Raw genomic sequence first — 17749 nt, 5'->3', positions numbered from 1 at the left:
ACTAACTGCATCTGTGTAACGTTTAACAACTGTGTTGCCATGACGACGCAACTCCATAAACCCTCAAACGGCCGTAAAAACTACGTTTTAACAGAAGAATTAATGTAAGTGCTTTATAAAAAACTGGCAGAAACATATCCATATTTTCTCACCCAAAAATAAGATTATACATTAAAAGTTACATTTTACAAGCGTAATATTAGGCGTTTAATCTGTGCTGAATGTAATTGAAAATACAGCAATTGCAGTATAAGATTTTTGAGTTGTAAAATAGGCTAAAATCGAATACATTATAAACTCTTTTGATTTTAGGGTGAAACATATGGAGGACTGGAAGGGAATTTATTTTCGGAAATAGTTTTGCGTTCACTCGCAATAGCTTTATCCATATTACAAAAATTAACCAGGGTTTACTACTGTCACCATAATTGAACTACGATATTTGAAGTAAAACCATCATTATTTTTACCATATTTTCACATGATATCTGCAAAACAGCGGTTATAAACCAGGAAAACCAAAACTATGGTAATAACCATAATTATTAAAAAAAGAAACGTTACTATTTTACTATAGTAAACCCATGATTCTTACCACAAAGAATGGTCACACGATTACTGCTGGTTTACTATATGGTTCATTTTCAAAGGGCGTGTTGTCTTGGTAATACTCATGTTTTTAAACAATACTTTTACCACAAATTAACCACAGTAAAACTGAACCAATAATTTTTTTATTATTTGTGATTTTTTACCATAGTTTTGGTTTTCCTGCATTATTACTATGGTTCTACTACAAATATCAAGGTTAAAATATCTTTACAGAAGTAAAACCATGCTTCATTTTCATAAGGGATGGCAAAATCATTTCAGAAAATGAATTCCCTCTCCCTGTTCTCAAAGTGCTTTAAGCTGAAATTGGCTACATGTAGCGAAAGTGTTCAATCAATTTTTATTATGTTGAATTATTTATACGTTAATCCAAAAATCATCCTTAAAGTTTGTCTCTGTGTTGTGTGGCCTTATTACGGTTAAATACAATCTCCTATATTACCGTTTCGACACATTGCTTGAGAACAAACTGTACATGGTATAGTGTGCCATTTAAAATATTTTATTTAGAAAAAATTATTGAAATTGAAAATTGTGCTTCATCCATCAAGGAACAGAATTTCCCAAATTTCCCTCAAAACATACTCTGGTAGAACCTTGTAAAACATAAAAAAGGTTTCACTTGACATGATTTAATAGAAAAACACAGGTATTTAAAGCCCTTAATTAAATATTTTGAGTATTAACTTTGATTCACGCAAGTGAACATGCAACTTTGTCTTTCTTTACACATTTCTGTGTGATTGAATGATATATCATCTCAAATGTTAATCAGTCTGTAATGCAAAAGATTTCTGCAAAGTAAACATTAAACAAGATAAATCTCCTTCAATCTTTACATAATCAAGTGAAGTCGCTCCAATTACAGAAATGAAAACAAAACCGAAGTAGACCAAGACTTCCTGGTGCTCCAAAGTGCTCCTCAACGCCTCATCCAAAAGTCAAACTGTCGCCAAACCAGACGGTATGGAGAATTGCCAGCCATCGGCCAGTACAGGACCGGTACTGTTCGAGTGTACCGGAAAAGCTTCTCAGGTGACTTCTAAATTGGTGACCCTGTTGATGATGTGGGAGCGGCGAGGAATGCTCTCCAGGTCAAACATGCTCTCGTAGATGGTCGGACAGAGTTTCCAACGGTTGTTCCGGTAGATTCCCAAGTACGAGTACACATCCGGTTTATAATGGAGAACACACTTCACTCCTGAGGCCCGGATTTCGGCGTCCAACTGTATCACCTCCTCTTCATTTGTAAAGTTGGGATTGTAGACGCAAATCACATGTTTGGTGTCGGATTTGGGATTTCTTGGACTCACTTTGGCCGATGAAATCTTGCCATCTAGAATGGCTTTGGCGATGCACTCCCAAGCGTGGTCCACTTTGAAGCCCGTGTCCAAATGCATGAGCCACTTACCATACAGGACGTTGTGGTTCAACGCGAGCTCTTTGATGGTGTGGAACGTGATGCTTCGGCCGCTGTCCAACAGTGTTTCCCAGCTGTCCTGTAGACCCTTGACATCGCCTGACACATTCGAGTAGTTTGGCCCATGGATGGCGACCCAACCCACAGGTCCGATCCCCCCCTCCTCATCTCCATGGCGACTGACCTGTGAGGGTCTGTAGGACTCTAACCACCCATTAAATTCGGCCCTGGGTGTTTTGCGAGCATCAAATATGATCCAGGGGTCCATGTCTGCGGCCATCGATTCAGCAGCATAGACTTCTGCCGTGAAATGTTCGGACCTCTCAGCCTGACCTGCGCCATCCTCCTCGGCCATTGCGTTCTGTCCGGGGGTTTGGATGTGGCCACGTTTACTGTGGGATTACAAAAGTTCAAACACAGAATTTAATGTAATTGAGCTTATGATCACAAAACTGGATTGTATTAAAGTTTTTGGGGATCTATAAATCAATAGCTCATCTAGATCCATTTACCTATCAAGTTATTTGTCCACATGGATGTCTATTATTTAAATCTATCCATCTATCTGTCTGTCTATCCATCTATATATCTATCTATGTCTGTTAATCTATGTCTATCTATCTATCTCTGTCAGTCCATCTAACTATCTATCTGTTTGTCCATCTATGTCTGTCTATCCATCTATATATCTATCTATGTCTATCTATCTCTGTCAGTCCATCTATCTATCTGCCTGTCCATCTATGTCTGTCTATCTATCTATCTATCTGTCTGTCTGTCCATCTATGTTTATCTATCTGTCAGTCCATCTATCTATCTGTCTATCTATCTATCTGTCTGTCCATCTATGTTTATCTATCTGTCCATCTATGTCTGTCTATCTGTCCATCTATCTGTCTGTCCATCTATGTCTGTCTATCTCTGTCAGACCATCTATGTCTGTCTATCTCTGTCAGACCATCTATGTCTGTCTATCAATCTATGTCTGTCTATCTATCTATATGTCCATCTATCTATCTATATGTCCATCTATGTCTGTCTGTCTATCCAATATATCTATCTGTCTGTTCAATATATCTATCGGTCACTCTGCATGTCTGTCTTTTCTGTCTATAGATATACAAGTATAGATCGATGGATATACTGACAGATAGACAGTCAGATAGATGATAGATATATAGAACAGTCTAATCTCGAACGCTCATATTATCATTTTAAACTATTTCTCGTCTCATTAAATGTATTAAAGGTGTAAAATTCTCACTTTTTGCGTGTTTTTTCTGGTATAACTCTGCTGAGTCACTGCGACTCACTCCTAGTTTTCCGCCTCAGCACTTCCGCTTCCCGCTCAGAAGCAACGGACTTTATTTAAACACCGGAAGCGCGCGAAACCAACCGTAAACCGGCGAAAGCTCGCGCAGTCAGAAAGTCAACACTCTGAATTCACCGTAACACGACGATAAAAATCGCACAAACACACGAACGGTGATCAGCAATGGTGTTTTAAACGCCCCTGCGGCGTATTTACTCGAATTACAGCCGTTTATTCTTCATATTTATTTAATTTAACGTTTGACTGACAAAACCGAATCAGAGGTGCCGGTACCGGTTCGTTTTTCCGTTAAAATGCCGAGCAAAAAGAAGAAATATAACGCCAGATTCCCTCCGGTGAGACAAAACACTCTCTAAATCCAACATATTCAATGAAATATACGAGTTTAAGAGCATTTAACAGTTAGCCTATTTAGTGCTTTAGACTAGAGAAAATAACAGAAACATAATGAGAAACACACATTCATTCAGGCTAATGAGTTAGCCGTTAGCATGCTAACTGCAGTGTGTCTGAGATTAATCACTTTTAGCAGGTTTAATCTGATCTAATCTGTCACTTTATGATGGCAGAGGGTGTAATGCTTCAATGTGGACTGAAACTAAGATGATCAATGAAAATGATTGTGTAAATTTAAGTATATGTATGTTTAGCTTGAATGCTAAATGTAATGTTAATGTGGTTACATGTGTAAAGTATGATGTACTGAAGCTCATAGATCATGTTTACTGTATGATAGTTTACGTGTGTAAAGCATGATGTACTGCAGCTCATAGATCATGTTTACTGTATGATCAGTTTACATGTGTAAAGCATGATGTACTGAAGCTCATAGATCATGTTTACTGTATGATCAGTTTACATGTGTAAAGCATGATGTACTGCAGCTCATAGATCATGTTTACTGTATGATCAGTTTACATGTGTAAAGCATGATGTACTGAAGCTCATAGATCATGTTTACTGTATGATCAGTTTACATGTGTAAAGCATGATGTACTGAAGCTCATAGATCATGTTTACTGTATGATCAGTTTACACGTGTAAAGCATGATGTACTGAAGCTCATAGATCATGTTTACTGTATGATAGTTTACGTGTGTAAAGCATGATGTGCTGCAGCTCATAGATCATGTTTGCTGTATGATAGTTTACGTGTGTAAAGCATGATGTGCTGCAGCTCATAGATCATGTTTGCTGTATGATCAGTTTACACGTGTAAAGCATGATGTACTGAAGCTCATAGATCATGTTTACTGTATGATAGTTTACGTGTGTAAAGCATGATGTACTGAAGCTCATAGATCATGTAGATCATGTTTACTGTATGATCAGTTTACATGTGTAAAGCATGATGTACTGAAGCTCATAGATCATGTTTACTGTATGATCAGTTTACACGTGTAAAGCATGATGTACTGAAGCTCATAGATCATGTTTACTGTATGATAGTTTACGTGTGTAAAGCATGATGTGCTGCAGCTCATAGATCATGTTTGCTGTATGATAGTTTACGTGTGTAAAGCATGATGTGCTGCAGCTCATAGATCATGTTTGCTGTATGATCAGTTTACACGTGTAAAGCATGATGTACTGAAGCTCATAGATCATGTTTACTGTATGATCAGTTTACATGTGTAAAGCATGATGTACTGAAGCTCATAGATCATGTTTACTGTATGATCAGTTTACACGTGTAAAGCATGATGTACTGAAGCTCATAGATCATGTTTACTGTATGATAGTTTACGTGTGTAAAGCATGATGTGCTGCAGCTCATAGATCATGTTTGCTGTATGATAGTTTACGTGTGTAAAGCATGATGTGCTGCAGCTCATAGATCATGTTTGCTGTATGATCAGTTTACACGTGTAAAGCATGATGTACTGAAGCTCATAGATCATGTTTACTGTATGATCAGTTTACATGTGTAAAGCATGATGTACTGAAGCTCATAGATCATGTTTACTGTATGATCAGTTTACATGTGTAAAGCATGATGTACTGCATTTCATAGATCATGTTTACTGTATGATCAGTTTACATGTGTAAAGCATGATGTACTGCAGCTCATAGAGCATGTTTACTGTATGATCAGTTTACATGTGTAAAGCATGATGTACTGCATTTCATAGATCATGTTTACTGTATGATAGTTTACGTGTGTAAAGCATGATGTACTGCAGCTCATAGATCATGTTTACTGTATGATCAGTTTACATGTGTAAAGCATGATGTACTGCATTTCATAGATCATGTTTACTGTATGATAGTTTACGTGTGTAAAGCATGATGTACTGCAGCTCATAGATCATGTTTACTGTATGATCAGTTTACATGTGTAAAGCATGATGTACTGCATTTCATAGATCATGTTTACTGTATGATAGTTTACATGTGTAAAGCATGATGTACTGAAGCTCATAGATCATGTTTACTGTATGATCAGTTTACATGTGTAAAGCATGATGTACTGAAGCTCATAGATCATGTTTACTGTATGATCAGTTTACATGTGTAAAGCATGATGTACTGCATTTCATAGATCATGTTTACTGTATGATCAGTTTACATGTGTAAAGCATGATGTACTGAAGCTCATAGATCATGTTTACTGTATGATCAGTTTACATGTGTAAAGCATGATGTACTGAAGCTCATAGATCATGTTTACTGTATGATCAGTTTACATGTGTAAAGCATGATGTACTGAAGCTCATAGATCATGTTTACTGTATGATCAGTTTACATGTGTAAAGCATGATGTACTGCATTTCATAGATCATGTTTACTGTATGATAGTTTACGTGTGTAAAGCATGATGTACTGCAGCTCATAGAGCATGTTTACTGTATGATCAGTTTACATGTGTAAAGCATGATGTACTGCATTTCATAGATCATGTTTACTGTATGATAGTTTACATGTGTAAAGCATGATGTACTGCAGCTCATAGATCATGTTTACTGTATGATCAGTTTACATGTGTAAAGCATGATGTACTGAAGCTCATAGATCATGTTTACTGTATGATCAGTTTACACGTGTAAAGCATGATGTGCTGCAGCTCATAGATCATGTTTGCTGTATGATAGTTTACGTGTGTAAAGCATGATGTGCTGCAGCTCATAGATCATGTTTGCTGTATGATCAGTTTACACGTGTAAAGCATGATGTACTGAAGCTCATAGATCATGTTTACTGTATGATAGTTTACGTGTGTAAAGCATGATGTACTGAAGCTCATAGATCATGTTTACTGTATGATCAGTTTACATGTGTAAAGCATGATGTACTGAAGCTCATAGATCATGTTTACTGTATGATCAGTTTACGTGTGTAAAGCATGATGTACTGCATTTCATAGATCATGTTTACTGTATGATAGTTTACGTGTGTAAAGCATGATGTACTGCAGCTCATAGAGCATGTTTACTGTATGATCAGTTTACATGTGTAAAGCATGATGTACTGCATTTCATAGATCATGTTTACTGTATGATAGTTTACGTGTGTAAAGCATGATGTACTGCAGCTCATAGAGCATGTTTACTGTATGATCAGTTTACATGTGTAAAGCATGATGTACTGCATTTCATAGATCATGTTTACTGTATGATAGTTTACATGTGTAAAGCATGATGTACTGCATTTCATAGATCATGTTTACTGTATGATAGTTTACATGTGTAAAGCATGATGTACTGCATTTCATAGATCATGTTTACTGTATGATAGTTTACATGTGTAAAGCATGATGTACTGCAGCTCATAGATCATGTTTGCTGTATGATCAGTTTACATGTGTAAAGCATGATGTACTGAAGCTCATAGATCATGTTTACTGTATGATCAGTTTACATGTGTAAAGCATGATGTACTGCATTTCATAGATCATGTTTACTGTATGATCAGTTTACATGTGTAAAGCATGATGTACTGAAGCTCATAGATCATGTTTACTGTATGATCAGTTTACATGTGTAAAGTATGATGTACTGAAGCTCATAGATCATGTTTACTGTATGATCAGTTTACATGTGTAAAGTATGATGTACTGAAGCTCATAGATCATGTTTACTGTATGATCAGTTTACATGTGTAAAGCATGATGTACTGAAGCTCATAGATCATGTTTGCTGTATGATCAGTTTACATGTGTAAAGCATGATGTACTGCATTTCATAGATCATGTTTACTGTATGATCAGTTTACATGTGTAAAGCATGATGTACTGCAGCTCATAGATCATGTTTACTGTATGATAGTTTACATGTGTAAAGCATGATGTACTGAAGCTCATAGATCATGTTTACTGTATGATAGTTTACATGTGTAAAGCATGATGTACTGAAGCTCATAGATCATGTTTACTGTATGATAGTTTACACGTGTAAAGCATGATGTACTGAAGCTCATAGATCATGTTTACTGTATGATCAGTTTACACGTGTAAAGTATGATGTACTGAAGCTCATAGATCATGTTTACTGTATGATCAGTTTACATGTGTAAAGCATGATGTACTGAAGCTCATAGATCATGTTTACTGTATGATCAGTTTACATGTGTAAAGCATGATGTACTGAAGCTCATAGATCATGTTTACTGTATGATCAGTTTACACGTGTAAAGCATGATGTACTGCATTTCATAGATCATGTTTACTGTATGATAGTTTACACGTGTAAAGCATGATGTACTGAAGCTCATAGATCATGTTTACTGTATGATAGTTTACGTGTGTAAAGCATGATGTACTGAAGCTCATAGATCATGTTTACTGTATGATAGTTTACGTGTGTAAAGCATGATGTACTGCATTTCATAGATCATGTTTACTGTATGATAGTTTACACGTGTAAAGCATGATGTACTGCATTTCATAGATCATGTTTACTGTATGATAGTTTACGTGTGTAAAGCATGATGTACTGCAGCTCATAGATCATGTTTACTGTATGATCAGTTTACATGTGTAAAGCATGATGTACTGCATTTCATAGATCATGTTTACTGTATGATAGTTTACGTGTGTAAAGCATGATGTACTGCAGCTCATAGATCATGTTTACTGTATGATCAGTTTACATGTGTAAAGCATGATGTACTGCATTTCATAGATCATGTTTACTGTATGATAGTTTACGTGTGTAAAGCATGATGTACTGCAGCTCATAGATCATGTTTACTGTATGATCAGTTTACATGTGTAAAGCATGATGTACTGCATTTCATAGATCATGTTTACTGTATGATAGTTTACGTGTGTAAAGCATGATGTACTGCAGCTCATAGATCATGTAGATCATGTTTACTGTATGATCAGTTTACATGTGTAAAGCATGATGTACTGCATTTCATAGATCATGTTTACTGTATGATAGTTTACGTGTGTAAAGCATGATGTACTGCAGCTCATAGATCATGTTTACTGTATGATCAGTTTACATGTGTAAAGCATGATGTACTGCATTTCATAGATCATGTTTACTGTATGATAGTTTACGTGTGTAAAGCATGATGTACTGCAGCTCATAGATCATGTTTACTGTATGATCAGTTTACATGTGTAAAGCATGATGTACTGCATTTCATAGATCATGTTTACTGTATGATAGTTTACACGTGTAAAGCATGATGTACTGCAGCTCATAGATCATGTTTACTGTATGATAGTTTACGTGTGTAAAGCATGATGTGCTGCAGCTCATAGATCATGTTTGCTGTATGATCATTCAGTTCAAAACTGGATTATTTTATATGATCAATCATTTCATGTAATTTACACCTGGTCCATTAATCTGATGTGATTGATGAGCACATAGTTTATATATATGATAATATCAGTTATATTCAGATATATTTTATTTGTTTACATCCTGATCTTGTTTAATTCAGGTCACAGCTGATCATATATGTATATCTCAAACACTTACATTAGATGTATATGATGATGATGTGTTAATAACTCACAACATGCAGATGTACACTTGCTAAAGTCAAACATGTGCTTGTGTTGACATGTGAAGTGAAACCGGGTCCCAGACAACATTTGCTTAACAACACGCATGACACGGGTGACATGTTTCACTTTTATTGTTAGGGTCAATGACGTTAACTCTTCTTCTTTTCTCTCTCTCCAGACCTTTTAACTTCATAAAAAATACATTAAATTCTCACAAACAAGCCATTTTTATATATCTCTTCTGGGGAATTCATTCAATTATTATTATTATGTATTTATTGTAGAAAACTCTGTACATGTTTTTCAAAAATATTAAGAAACCAGCATGGACACACAAATTCTCTGCATTCATTAGGTGTGTGCGTGTGCGTGTGCGTGTGTGTGTGTGTGTTTCAGGCCAGAATTAAGAAGATTATGCAGACAGATGAAGAAATCGGTAAAGTCGCCGCTGCAGTTCCTGTCATCATCTGTATCCTTTCACGTTCTCCTCGGCTGGATCAGCACGACTGTGAGCACATGTTTGTTTCAGAACCGGTTGGGTTGTAGAGAACAGATCTCATGAATTCATGGGTTGGTTTGTGTGGCACCAGACTGGTTTTGCATCATTCTGGTGCTGGATCTATTCTACGCTGCTAACGCATGTTGTAACCTCACATCCAGCATCTCATTTATTCAGCAGTTGCGTGTTTGACATCTGTTCGAAAAGAAGTTAACACCCTTTTGACTTCTAAACATGCAAGATATGAATTATAGATATGTGTAATTCAGTTATCACGAGGTAAAATGCCAGTTCTGCAGTTCAGCACGGAAATTACTACTAGTGAAAATGCTTATCTTGTATAGGAGTAATTAGATTTGTGCTAGTTAAAGGGACAGTTCACCCAAAAATGCAAATTCTCTCATTATTTACTCACTCTCATGTCATCCCAGATATGTGCGACCTGCTGAGATATTTTCTTCATTTGTGTTCTGCTGAAGAAAGTCAGTCATACACACCTGGGATATCATGAGGGTGATTAAATAATGAGAGACATTTTATTTTTGGGTGAACTTTAAATGGGACATCATTACTTGCAGAAATATATATTTTTTTATATATTTAAAATGTAATTTAACTAGCCTAACTGCCTGGTTTGTCATTTACTCCTTTTCAACACAACGCCAGTGCAGATATCTTTTATTAATTACTTGTTGAAATTCCTATTAAAATGAGCTTGATGGATATCTCAGAATATCATAGAGCCTTGTTAGTATCACCCTGGAAACGGCCTAGCAACCAAATGAGCTCACCCTAGCAACCAAGTAACAAAACACATATCTCTGCACCAGAACAACATATAGACTTCTGGTTTTGTTCATTTGACTCAGGGTAGCAAAGAGCCTTTTCAGTATCACTTTGGTTACTGCCTAGCAACCAGATGGGCTCACCCTAGCAAACAAGTAGAAAAACACATCTGTCTGTCTATCTATAAACTTTCAGACTAAGTTTGTCCACAAACTTTTCAATCTAGTTACTAGTTGTATTTCAGTTTTTAAAATCAGAAATGGACATTTTCACTAGGAACAATGAAATATTGATATAAAAAATGATCTGCAGTAGTAGTACATAGCTGATGCGTGTATTTGGAATTTCAATCAGGAAGAAAAAAGTTGTAGATATCTATAACCAAGTGTTGAAAATGAGTGAATGGCAGATGCAGTTCCAGATATTAATAATTACAGTTTTTACAAGTTGATATTCAATTTTTGATGTAAAAAATATGTATTTCTGCAAGGAATGACATGATTAATAATGTTTTTACTAGTGCAAACTAATTACTGATATCATAAATTAGCACTTTCCTTAGAACTAATTCCATTCCTGAATTATAGGTTGAATTATAGGTATTTTTAAAATGACGTATGTCGAAAGGGCTTTCAAAACAGTTACAATAAATATGAAGAGGCATGAACGCATTACAATACATAATGTTGTGACCAAAATGATGCTTTTAACGATATTTATTTCTGAAATGAAAAGTGGACGACACTGGCTGAATTAAAACATGATGAGGTCGTGCGACAGCAATGGAACATTCTGCTGTTTACTACTGCGAAATGACACGTCCATTATCAACGATCTTTGCCTTGATGATAAATTGAGCGCGGGCACTGGAGCTCTTCCTGGAGTCTCTCCTGACGAAGGCCTGTCACGTCACCCAATCGCGCAACGCCAAAACCATGACAACATCACACTTGTAAGTCACCCACATCACATTATATATGACGGTAGTTCAGGCAAGATTTTTATTGGTGTCGTTTCCTCCTGTGTCTGCAGAAAGCAATGCATTGAACTGGAGCAGCAGTTCGATTTCCTGAAGGATCTGGTCGCCGCGGTGCCCGACATGCAGGGTGACGGCGAGGAGAACCACACAGAGGCCAGCGAGAAGATCCCACGCAGGTCAGATCCACGACACACTGTCCAACCTGTTTCCTGTTCAGATTGTGTTCAGTGCTGCGGCACTCGTGCGCTGTGTGTGAGACCGTGTTGGTGAAGCTCCTTTAAAAGTGTCTTTGCACTCTATTCAGAGATTAAAGTAGATCGATAAACTAGCTACTCTTTCGAAATGTTGTTACTGCAACAAAAACAATGCACAGCTAAACAGAAATGTTTTCAGTCTGGATTTAAGTGTGGCACCAATGGGGCGGCTGTGGCTCAGGTGGTGGAGCGGGTTGGCTGCCAATCGCAGTGTTGACTCCACATGCCGAAGTGTTCTTGGGCAAGACACTGAACCCTAAGTTGCTCCCAATGGCAGGCTAGCGCCTTACATAGCAGCTCTGCTGTCATTGGTGTGTGAATGGGTGATTGGGACACAGTGTAAAGTGCTTTGGTAACCTCTAAGGTTAAAAAAAGTGCTTTATAAGTGCAGACCATTTACCGTTGGAGCACATCTGACATCTTCTGGAAGCTGGTGCTAGCTGCAGGTGGCATAATAGCTATACGCTGTCTCACCTTGGTTTGAACCATCTGTATGTCTGACTGGCTTGATCCTAATGATCTGAGAGGTCTAGGTTTATATTCAACAGGCATATCTGAAATGTATTGAGGTCTTAGGCTATTGAGTGATTTATAAATGAGTAATATTACTTCAATTCTAAGTGTAACTGGAAGACCTGAGGACTGGAGTAATATGCTCCGATGTGTTTGGTTCTGGTGATAGTCCTGACAGTGGCATTCTGAATGAGCTGCAGGTGTCTAATGGTCTTTTTGGGAAGGCTGGTGAGGAGTCCATTGCTGTAGTCCACCCCACTGGTGATGAATGCATGAACAACATTCTCTAAGTCTTGACTGGATACAAAACATCTCATTCTAGCTATATTTTCAGGGAGTGACACATTTATTATTTCTATCAGATCTTTTTCCAGACACATTTTTGAAAAGTGTTGTGGGGAGAGTCAAGACAGCAGGTTGATGTTTTAAGATGATGACTATTTCTTCAAGCATTTTGCCATCGATTTCCTCTAAATCAGACATGGTAATGCTGGTGCTGTTTGACCTCAGTGCAACATGAGGACGAGCTGATCGCCATTGTAATATCATTGATCTTCTACAGCAGCAGAAAGAATGCGGGTGTTGTTTATATTGATGGTCATAATGTTTGAGAAGAAGGTCTCTCTAGCTGTGCCTAGTGCCACATTGAAAGCATGAAGGCTGTCTTTACAGATATTATTATGGACTTCAGGTTGTGTTTTCTGCCACATTTGTTCTGCTCTCCTGTATGTTCTTGTCATGTTTGCACTGCTGTTGTGTTTCTCCAAGGTGCTTAACGCCTGCCAGTGATCGTCCGGACTGTTACAGGAGAAATGCCATCAATAGCATGTTTATCTTTTGAGTTTAAGTCATCGAGGACATCGTCAACACAGTCTGGGGATTTACTCTCTTTCAAAGATACAACCTTGATTAATTGCACACTAGTGTTCTCATTTATGCACTTTTTAACAGAGACCGGTCTAACTTCAGTGGCAGGAGAAATCACTATTTCAAAGAAAATACAGTGGTGGTCAGATAGCACATCATCCTTGATAATAGTGGAGGGAATGTCCAGAACCTTGCTAATGAGCAGATCAAGAGATGTGATTGTGTTTGGGATTATCTAAATGAATGTTGAAATCCCCAGCAATAACAAGAACAGTCAAATTCAAATGGGACTTTCCCAGCTATACTGGTGAGAGATGTTTAAAGAGAGTGTGTTTAGTTTGGTCGTAAAGTTTCGTGGGCATGTTTAAAATGTTTTTTCGGTGTCTTTCAGAGGTCGTAAGCCAGGTTCAGGGCGCAAGAATGGAGGCGTTGGAGCAAAGGGCAAAGACAAGAAACTCTCAGGCACCGAGTCAGAACAAGAGGTAAATACCACATCAGGTAAAAGCTCGGAACGGATAACTAGTACATACTGTACACTACATACTAAAAATATAAAACAGTACGAGTGTGGTCTGATAAACAAACATTAGTATGCTTCGTTGTCACATGACCTCACTTTGAGTGGTGTCCAGTTTAGTGATGGGTCATGATGGTTGATTAGCACTAGCGCCGGGACAATATATTGAATTTCGATCTATTGCAAACCAAAAAAATTATGAACCATATCTAGACAAAACATTTCGACATTAGCATCATTGTTTTCTGCTAGAGTTGTTTAATTGAATCTTGCAGCTCAAACGGTGATTGTTTTGTCTTCAGGATGATTCGGAGGACAGTGAGACCGATGGAGAAGACGACGAGGACGTGTCTCAATCCAGCACAAACATGCAGCCGGCTGCATACTACCACAGGTGCATCTATACATACTCATTAGGAATATAACAGCAGGAAGCATGCGTTAAAGCCCCGGTTTTCTTGGTTTTTTGCATTTCGGATCAGATGGCATCGCGCCACCTTTCATAGGATATTGTTTTGACCGTGAGCGAATAGGAACACATTTGACGCATGCCCACTATGACTTTGTGGGCATTACAGTCTATGGCAGGTGCGTGCAGACTGTGCTGATGATGAAAGTTGCGTCACACATATTGTGCACATCGCAGCAGCACAACAACTGAAGTATACTTTGGCCTTTACAGTGTAGCTGAACCTCAAGTGGCACGCCGGCACAGGCAGACCATTTTCAGTAGCGTGCCAGCATTTCAGCCAAACAGTGTAACGTTTGCAGTAATGAGTCGGGGTGTGATGAACTGAACAGCCTCTTCTGTGTCTCTTATGAAGCATTTGGGAGGTCCGAATCATTTTAGGGCAGTGGTTCCCAAACTGTTTTAAACTGCGGCACCCCAACCACTGAAAAAACTTAACATGCACAAGTCCTCGTGGTGGTGTAGTGACTCGAATCTCAGTTGCCTCCTCATCTGAGACCGTCAATCCGTGCATCTGATCACGTGACTTGTTGAGTGCGTTACCGTGGAGACGTAGCACGTGTGGAGGCTTCACGCTATTCTCCGTGGCATCCACACACACAACTCACCACACGCCCCATCGAGAGCAAGAACCACATTATAGCGACCACGAGGAGGTTACCCCATGTGACTCTACCCTCCCTAGCAACCGGGCAAATTTGGTTGCTAAGGACACCTGACTGGAGTCACTCAGCACACTCTGAATTCAAACTCGCTTCTCCAGGGGGTCGTAGTCAGCGTCTTCACCACTGAGCTACCCACACACCCTTTCTCCACAGATCTTTGCTAATAACAATAATCCCTAAAACCAAATATTGGCACCGGTTCATTGGTAAAACCATTATATCAGTCTACCTCTAATGTGTGTGACTTACTTTCTTCTGCAGAACACAAATGAAGATTTTTAGAAGAATATTTCAGCTCTGTAGATCCGTACAATGCAAGTGAATGGTGACCAGAACTCTGAAGCATAAAAGTCATTCATAAGACTCCAGTGGTTTATTCCATGTCTTGTGAAGAGATGTGATAGCTGTGGGTGAGAAACAGATCAATATTCAAGTCTTTTTTTAACTATCACATCTGAAAGTGAAAGTTAAAGTGGAGATTTGAAGTGAATCTAAACAGGTTCCACATTTGGATTAAACCACTGGACACTTATGGAGTACTTTTATGCTGCCTTTATGTGCTTTATGGAGCTTCAGAGTGCTGGTCACCATTCACTTGCATTGCATAAACCTACAGAGCTGAAATATTCCTCAAAGTCTTTATTATTGTTCTGCAGGAGAAAGTGACACACCTCTGGGATGACATGAGGGTGAGTAAATGATGACAGAAACTAACACTATATGTAGCATTTATACATCAGATGGTATAATTATTTTGCTATCGGAGCCTTTAATGCGTTGAGTACATGAGTATCGGGACATCCCTTGTTTGACACACTGGGATATTTAGTTTAATGCCGTTGTTTGTGTTGATGTTGTTTCTGTATTTGGTGTAAATGTATCCGTGTCACACTAATTAAGATCTCTACTAAGCTCCGATTGCACAGTAAATTATATCACCTAAAGGTTTTTTGTTCTTTTCACAGTCAAGACGTGCCACCCCAGTACATGCCCACGAGCGGGCAGCCCGTGATGCCCGTGACTTCATTCGCCCCGCACCCGTCACTGATGGGAATAACCCCGCCTCCCCCCGCGCCCATGCCGCAGAAGAACGAAGACGACGATGAAGACTACGACTCTTAGCTCCCCGACTCTTTTTACATTCACGTTTGTAAAGTTCTTCTTTGGCTGCGACACGTAAGACGGACAAACGGACAGTGGTAGAGACGTTTGTAGGAGTCACGCAGACGCGTCACAGGAAGATGAATAGGTTCTGTACTCGCAGTTTTAAGTTTTTTTTAAATCTTATTTTATTGTCGATGATCAGTTACGGTTGTTTTACGTGAACGGGAGGTCGCGGTTAGTTTAGTTTTTGGGCACCTCAGTAGCAAGAACATGATGTTGTGTAGATTGATCCTGTACATTTCTGCACTTTCCTTAGTTTCGCCCACGTCATGTTTCTTTAATGTCATATACTCTCATACAGAAAACACAATAGGAAACTATGAGTCATTTATTTAGCAGAAACCGCTTCAGGTCCGTCGTTCGGGGCTCTGTTGGTTTGTGAGTGAAAGGGAACAGCATATGTTTGTGCGTTTATATTTTTAATGCTAGTTTTATATGATTAAAGTGTGCAGGACTCAGTTAACATGTCTAAAGCTAACGTCTCTCGATCGGCAGTTTTATAACTCTAGTTTCACTCTTCTGTTGTTGGATGAAAAGGTTTTGATTTATTGGACGTAACATTTTAACGTTTGAGTCGTTCTCCCCTGTAAGATGCACATTTGTTGGAATGATTTCCCTTTTGTATTATATGTTTTAGACTCTTTTAATGTTCGCTTCCTCTGAGACTGCCTGTTCACTTTTAACCTTCTCTTCATTTTGTATGAGTGAAATAAAATTTGAGCTTCAGTATTTTGCTGCTTTTAATGAGATTTGTCTCAAACGAGCTCCACATAAAACCGGACTTCAGAGGTAATCGTGAGAGTGGAGTTGTCCGCTGATCTTACATCGAGTCGTGACCCGGTTCTAAAGTGTGTATTGTACTGAAGTAATCCAAATCACGAGTCTGATTCATGAGTCAGTTACAGTAAATGCTGCTGTTCAACACCGGCAGGTTTTTATTATTTAGTGCACTTTTATATATTCATATTTAATACTCAAACTGTATATTTAAATGTGTAGTTAGTCCCTATGACGACTTTAAGCTGACTATTAAAAGGAGAATCTGTTTACTGCATGATCTCTTAGGTTTCATAATGCTCAATTTCAGCAAATAAAAACATTTATACTTATAATAATAATCATTAAAAAAAAATAACATTTTCTGTAAAGATTAAGGAAATGCATAAAAATGTAAACAATGCAAAACATCTTAAATGTTCAGTGTGGATTTGTCACACACTCACACACACTCATACACACACACACACACACACTCATACATATTAACACACACTTACACATTAACACACTCATACACACACACACACACACACACACACACTCATACATATTAACACACTCTTACACATTAACACACTCATACACACACACACACACTCATACACACACACACTCATACACATTAACACTCTCTCTCACACACACACTCATACATATTAACACAATCTTACACATTAACACACTCATACACACACACTCTCATACACACTCATATATATATATATATATATATATATATATATATATATATATATATATATATATATATACATACACACACTGTACACACACACATGCATATACACGCACACACTCTCATACACACGCATATACACACACACACGCATATACACTCATGCACGCAAACTCATACACATTAACACACGCATATACACACACACTCATATACACTCATACATACACACA

The 17749-nt window shown here is 38.0% G+C and overlaps 2 protein-coding genes across 2 annotated transcripts; one reads left to right on the top strand and one right to left on the bottom strand.

Annotated features, from left to right (window-relative positions):
- Positions 1–1098: 1098 nt before the first annotated feature.
- On the bottom strand, positions 1099–3376 carry LOC127649511 (UPF0696 protein C11orf68 homolog). The gene is made up of 2 exons (XM_052134655.1): positions 3296–3376; positions 1099–2423 (listed from the first exon to the last, which is right to left on the bottom strand). The coding sequence occupies exon 2, from the start codon at positions 2384–2386 to the stop codon at positions 1643–1645; it is 744 nt and encodes a 247-aa protein (XP_051990615.1). The 5' UTR covers positions 2387–2423; positions 3296–3376; the 3' UTR covers positions 1099–1642.
- Positions 3377–3514: 138 nt separating this feature from the next.
- Positions 3515–17510, top strand: LOC127649520 (dr1-associated corepressor-like). Its single transcript, XM_052134666.1, has 7 exons — positions 3515–3699; positions 9726–9798; positions 11473–11566; positions 11647–11769; positions 13619–13709; positions 14047–14138; positions 15844–17510. The coding sequence occupies exons 1-7, from the start codon at positions 3658–3660 to the stop codon at positions 15998–16000; spliced, it is 672 nt and encodes a 223-aa protein (XP_051990626.1). The 5' UTR covers positions 3515–3657; the 3' UTR covers positions 16001–17510.
- The last annotated feature ends 239 nt before the right edge of the window (positions 17511–17749 follow it).

The sequence above is a fragment of the Xyrauchen texanus genome, chromosome 1, assembly GCF_025860055.1.
Source record: "Xyrauchen texanus isolate HMW12.3.18 chromosome 1, RBS_HiC_50CHRs, whole genome shotgun sequence".
Taxonomy (NCBI): domain Eukaryota; kingdom Metazoa; phylum Chordata; class Actinopteri; order Cypriniformes; family Catostomidae; genus Xyrauchen; species Xyrauchen texanus.
Note: the sequence above shows the minus strand (reverse complement) of the source record. Positions and strands in the feature narration are given on the sequence as shown.

Excerpts from the sequence above, each read along its gene's own strand:
- LOC127649511 (XM_052134655.1), bottom strand. The coding sequence starts at position 2,386 with ATGGCCGAGGAGGATGGCGCAGGTCAGGCTGAGAGGTCCGAACATTTC.
- LOC127649520 (XM_052134666.1), top strand. The coding sequence starts at position 3,658 with ATGCCGAGCAAAAAGAAGAAATATAACGCCAGATTCCCTCCG. Across the intron at positions 11,567-11,646 it reads ACCATGACAACATCACACTT|AAAGCAATGCATTGAACTGG; the intron begins GTAAGTCACCCA and ends CTGTGTCTGCAG. Across the intron at positions 11,770-13,618 it reads AGCGAGAAGATCCCACGCAG|AGGTCGTAAGCCAGGTTCAG; the intron begins GTCAGATCCACG and ends GGTGTCTTTCAG.